Source organism: Guillardia theta (genome assembly GCF_000315625.1).
Source record: "Guillardia theta CCMP2712 unplaced genomic scaffold GUITHscaffold_58, whole genome shotgun sequence".
NCBI lineage: Eukaryota > Cryptophyceae > Pyrenomonadales > Geminigeraceae > Guillardia > Guillardia theta.
The window spans coordinates 283,768-289,865 of NW_005434616.1; the positions used below are offsets into that span (position 1 = coordinate 283,768).

A 6,098-nucleotide genomic window follows, 5' to 3' on the forward strand; every position below is an offset into this window, starting at 1 on the left:
CGAGCTAAACGATTTACTTTACATCGAGTTTATCGGTATTGAGACAGCTTCTTAACCCTCTGCTATGGGATCGAACGGGGCCATCCCGGCAACGAGCGGCAGCGTCACGTCCTCTGGCAGCACTGGCGACCAGTTTTCGATGCTTTCAGTGGACTCGGCGGACTTTAGAATCTCTCGCCCGATCTCCCCGATATTCAGATGGTTGAGGAGGGGTGAGCCCGCCTCCCAGGAGCTCGAAGTCAGCATGTTGTCGTTGTCCCTTGCCGGTCTGCATGGAGACTCTTCGTTCTTGAAAGAAGCCGTTGGGTCCAGCGAAGGCTCTGGTATCTGGCCTTGGTGTACATACGCGATGTGGGGTTGATTCGCAAATGCCTCTTGAATGCGCATCGGGTCCAACTGCATTCAAACAATCATTCACATGAACACACCAGACATAGCACGGCAAACTTACATGACCAGATTGATTGAGGAGCTTTTGCGACATACTTGGTTTATGTGCAACAGAATGCCCTTCTGACCAGGGAGCATTCATGGATTTTGTGTTCAAGTCTCTGTGATTCAAATGACCGCCGACTTGTCCTTTGGACTGAAGGCCGTTTGCGGGTATACTGACATCTGCTCCCATGCTCCCTGCTCCTCGAGTGTGCAAAGACAACTCGCGAACCCTTGAGGATGCCGAGAGATTCTCGGGGGCCGCGACCTCTGCCTCCACGTTTGCTCCCTCTGGTGGAGATTCCATGTCCGACCTCCTTGCACCTTTCTCAATACGACGCACTCTCGGTTTTGTGTCTTTTGATCCCTTTGGCCTTCCCCTCTTCCTGACCGAATCCTTGGGAAAGTCAAATCTCAGCAAAGCAATGTCAACGCAAACAGCAAGCTCCTCTTACCGGGTGCCCATCGCCGGCGCTCAAGAAGCCTTCATCAGTGTCCACACTTTGCAGCCGAGAAAATGATCCTCCCCCCGACCCTCCCCCCGAAGACAACCTCGAAGGTCCCTCTGAAGACAAGTGTGAGCCATACCCGCTAAGCGATGGCACAAGCATACCACCCGACGACGTTCGCTGCAAGCTCTCCCCTGCTGGACGTTTCCTTCGTGGCCTCTTGTCCTTGGACCCTCTCGGCCGGCCCCTCCCTCGCTTTTCATCTCCAGCCTGGCACACGATAGCTGAGTGACGCAAACATAAACCAGCGCTCGCTTGGAGGCCGGCTGCATACCTGCAAGTACCCAGCTTCCTCTCCACCCCCCACGCCGCTCGGTTGGACACCATATACTGTATGTGACCAATGATAGTCCCTCCATGCACTCCTTGGGTTAACTCCATCTGAGTGATTCTGCATCCCTAGATGATTGAAATGGTTTGTATTCATGGGAACACTGTGATTGTTGCTTGGCAAACCAACTGAAATAACAACAAGATCAGTGACAACCAACACAACTCACTATGGAGCACTCACTGTATGTATTCTGGGCTTCAAATGTGTGTGTATCATGGGGATAAGATTCTATCAAGTGAACGTTTGTCTTGTTTTGATTCTGAGCCTCTCGGAGCATCTGGTTATCTTGCCATGACGACCTGCTTATGTCTTTCTTCATTCCAATCACCTCCTGGAATCCTCGGATCAATGACAGAGGTTGCTGCTTGTCGACGATGTCATATGGCAGCAGATTCTCATATCTTAATAGATGGAACCAGGAAATGATACAAATAGCGACAAAATTTGCAACGCTTTTGTCTCCAATTCGATGCAGTAACCTGTAACGACGACATTACTCGAATGCTGTTTGAGACAATATCATGATTGATGTAAAGAACTCGGATTACTAGCTCAGAAACAGTTCAAAGCGCATTGAACTCATGCTGAAGGAAGAATCAATGTGTTACGTGATACAAGATGAGAAGGATTAGGTTGAAATTGCGCACAGCTGCAGGATCTTGTATCTTAATATTGGGGCATGCAACAACAGAACATTCGGATGCAAGCAGCAAGGTTGAATGGGATGAGAGGATGAGTGATAGCGATAAGAGTTATGTGCAGGAGCAGGGGGCAGGATGACGGCATCGAAGTTGTAGTGATTGCAACCCGTCGGGAAGAGAAGAAGGCAGACGGGCAAGTAAGGAAGTGAAACGAGGCAGCAGGGGACCAATGGACAACAGCACATGAGATAGAGGACCTGGAAGAGTCAACGAAAGAAAATGAGGAGGAGGGGCGGGAGGGGATCGAGCATGGACGCGAGCGACAGAGCGCGACATTCGGAGAGCATGGGGAGGTGGTTTTATCAAGCCGCACTGCGGCAAGGATGACGACCCCAATAGGGTGGGGTCATCATGGGTGGGAGGGGGTAGTGCTATAAGGACATGGGATTACCGGGGGTTAAGATAACAATGTTGGTCCTGGTACCCTGGATTTAACACGCAATACCTGTAGAAAACAGGGGTCGTATTCTATGCAAGTGCTCTGTACGGGGTCCAACCGGTCGAGATGCTTCAAAAGGCTGTAATGATAAGTGGGTGGGTAGGTGGGTCTCCGGGAGAAGACGTGCGTGAGGTAGGGTTGTCGTAGAGTTGAAGGTGAATAGTAAATCAAAACAGCCGGAGGAAGGGGTGGGAAAAGTTTAGAAGAGGGGTGGGGCCATTTAAGAGATACGAGGGGTCCAGGGACTTTGCGGTAAAGTGAAGGGGTGAAGTGGTGTTCAGATTGAAAGGCGTGGTTGCATCTGTGGTGGGTAGGGAAAAATTCAGGACCCTAGGTTTGGCAAATGGTCAATATATTATCTAACATTTGAATATATACCGAGAAAAATATTGAAAATTTAGAAACAGGGACAACATGATCGCCGCTGCAGGGAAAAAGGTTTACTAGAAGGAGGTGGGGTGAAGTCAGCGGTGCAGGGAAGAAGGTGGTGCTGGCAACCGGTGGGGTCATTCCCAGAGGAAATCAGCACTATGGGTGGGTCATTCAGGGTCCAACATGAGGGTACTGCTGGTGACCACAGGGGTGATTGGTTGTATGTTTCTTTTTTTCCCCAGTAGGGGTCTTCGAAACGTTTCGATCTGAATTCACCCCTCAGGGTGGGGGTGCCCACTTTCGCAAAGCATCTTACAACCAGGGGTAGGGTAGTGATTGGAACATGGGGTAGCGAGGGCAAGGGAGGTACAAGATCGAGGAAAGGCAGGTGAGGGGTAGTACCCTACCTGTAATACTAAGGGAGTACGGGTATAACATGGTTGTCGGTTGACCTCTTCGTCATGTCTCGTGACCATATGTGGAAACTGAGGGGGTAGGGGTAGTGAGGCACAAATCTGCCACCGGTTGTTGAAGCACTTGTAAGAAGGGTCACTGTAGGGGAATATTTCAAAAAAGAGCCATAATTGGGTTGAGGGGGGGCGGGGCGGAGGGGGGTCCGGAAACAAAAAAAATCAGAAGCAAAGGTCTGTAAACTAGGATCGCTATCTGATAATCTTAATAGCGAATAAATACATAATAAAGAAATCTAAAAGGAGTACTTTCACAACCCAAAATGAACGTGACTCATATCAATCGTTGTATCTCAAGGTCACACGTCGCTAATCATAACCCCACCTCCTCAGGTGCCGAGCACCCTTCCCCGCTCAGACTCCCACAACTCCCTTTTTTTTTTAATTCCCTTGATCCCCACCCCCACCCCCATTCAACAAGGGTCAACTTAAGTAAAGTACCCACCCATCGGGACAGTCCGCTGAGTCACGTCCAGCCTGGTTAGTAGCTGCAAATTCTGACCCCAGCCCCGGCATCTTGTACCACAAAGATTTACTCACAGTCCAAGTCCTTACAGTTTTGAGCGCACGAAACTCGGCCGGGGACGCCCTCGGGTTTTACCGAGCGGATCGAACCGAGCCCTCGGGCTCCGAATCAATATGATAAACTTTTAAAAGTCAGGTCATCCTACTAGTCCCTTCCTCAGATGGCAGGCGCAGCTGACCGTCATTCCATGTCATGCAGTGGTTTTATGGTTTCACCGTGGTACGAGTCTCTTCTTTCAGTCACCCGGTCACGTTCAAGACTTCCAGCGTGTCACGGTCCGGAGGGCCCGGAACTGTGGTGACTATGGACAGTGCTGGCCGGAGAAACTTTTTCAGTAGCTCGAGGCTCTGGCAGGTGGCTAAGATGTGATCAAGTATGTAAATTCACAATCGGAGTCAAAATACAACAAGAAGAACTGGTGCTCTTCTCTGCCGTGCTAGGCCCAGCCGAGGGGGTTGCTGACTGTGAGCTGAGACGGGGAGTTCCTGCTGAGAGAGGATGAGGCCCAGAAGAAGGGGGATGGGTGATCCTGGGACTCGGGAGCATGATGGGAGGAAGGGAGAAGGAAAGAAGGAGGGAGCCGGGAGGCTTGGAACGAGTGAGGGAGCAGGAAGCGCAACTAACCTAGAGGATTGTTGATGTCAGAGCTGACAATCTTCGTGGTTGGAGTCACCGCAGACATCTCCTGCCACAAGAATCGTGAGGAGAGAGAGGAGCGGCGGAGGGAGCGAGCGAGCGGGAGAGGGAGGATGGACGGACGGAGGAAGAGAAGAGGCAGGCAGGCAGGCAGGCAGGGAAGGAGGGAGGGAGGGAGGGAGGGAGGGAGGGAGGGAGGGAGAGGTGAAATCGAGCTTGTGACAGAGTAGGTGAGGAGCTTGCTGAAGGAGACATGAGGGCGGTGGGACATGGGGGAAGGGGAGAGAAGCTTACAACGCCTTCCTGCGCTTCATGGCTGCCATAGTTGAGGCGTCCTTCGATGTCCACGGCCTCTTGAAGCTCAACATCGGGAGTGAAGGCGGACGAGATCACTTCTGCATAACACGGACTTTCTCCTCCTCCTTCCCCGCCTCTTCCTCCTGTCGTGCTTGTCAGGATCGTGATCCCCATCAGAGGACTCTTGGTCACCTTGTCCTCGGGCTACTCCCACGCTATCCCATGAAGATCCGCCAGCCTCTTGTGCTTGATCTCCTTCCCTGCTCCCGCTTTCTTGCTCCTCCTTGACCCCCCACCCCCTGCCAGCTTCCAGAGCTCCACCATTTAAGGGAGGAGACGGAGGAGACGACTTGGACCTTCCGTGCTGACCAGCCTCATAGTGCACGTCGGGGGATAGATGAGGAAGGGATGGAGGGAGATAAGGTTCGCGGTGGTGGAGGAGATGGTTGGTAAGAGAGAAATTCACCATCCTTTGAGGCTGGGATGTATCGCCTTCAGGAAGCTGCTGGAAGATTAAGTGAGAGGAGGGGAGAATTAGATACACAGGGGAGGGTTGAAGGGAGCAGGTGAAGGAAGGTGGGGAAGAAGTACGAACAGCAGTGTCAAATGATGGAGCGGCGCGCCAAGGAGTAAGACGAGGGAAGGGGCGAGAGTAGGAGAGACAATGGACGGACACAAGTTTTGTAGGGGTAGAGGAGGGGAGAGTTGACTTACCTCGTATTGAACAGCTCCGCCCACCATTCCAGCAAGATTGTGTTCAGCTGGATTGAAATTTTGCTCTGCTCGTAGCGAAAATCGCATTCTCTCCACCTCCTCCTGCTGCCTCATCCCCAGTGACATGTCGCTATAGGGCGGCATGTACACCTGCTGTCCGTCAGAGGGAGGGAGGGAGGGAAAGGTGGAGAAGAAAAGGAGGAAGAAGCGGAGAGAGGGGAGAAGAAGGGGGAGGAGAAAAAGTAGATGAAAGGGAGAGACGGTCACAGTACCATGCGGTGTTCCTCTGATACTCTCTTGTCCCACATGTCGTCTTCATATACCGTGGTCAGGAATCTCTCAGGAGACAGTCCGGCCTGCTAGAAGCGAGGAGATCAAGGTGTGAGGGAAGGAGGAGGAGGAGGAGGAGGAGAAGGGAGATTGGGAAGGAGATGGGGAGACGATGGGGGAGGAGAAGGGAGGAAAGAGAAAGGGGGAAAGGGAGGAGGTAGTAGCAGTAGTAGTAGTAGTAGTAGTAGTAGTAGTAGTAGTTGTTGTTGTTGTAGTGGTGGTGGTGATGGTGGTGGTGATGGTGATGGTGGTGGTGGTGGTGATGGTGATGGTGATGGTGGTGGTGATGGTGATGGTGGTGGTGGTGGTGGTGGTGATGGTGGTGATGGTGATGGTGG

General features: G+C 52.1%; 1 protein-coding gene across 1 annotated transcript; it reads right to left on the bottom strand.

Moving 5' to 3' along the window:
* Positions 1-51: 51 nt before the first annotated feature.
* On the bottom strand, positions 52-1,552 carry GUITHDRAFT_141884 (hypothetical protein; the record flags this gene model as incomplete). Its single annotated transcript, XM_005828556.1, has 6 exons — positions 52-396; positions 452-829; positions 888-997; positions 1,046-1,151; positions 1,216-1,400; positions 1,456-1,552. 6 exons carry the CDS (start codon positions 1,550-1,552, stop codon positions 52-54), a joined length of 1,221 nt encoding a protein of 406 aa, XP_005828613.1.
* Positions 1,553-6,098: the final 4,546 nt, after the last annotated feature.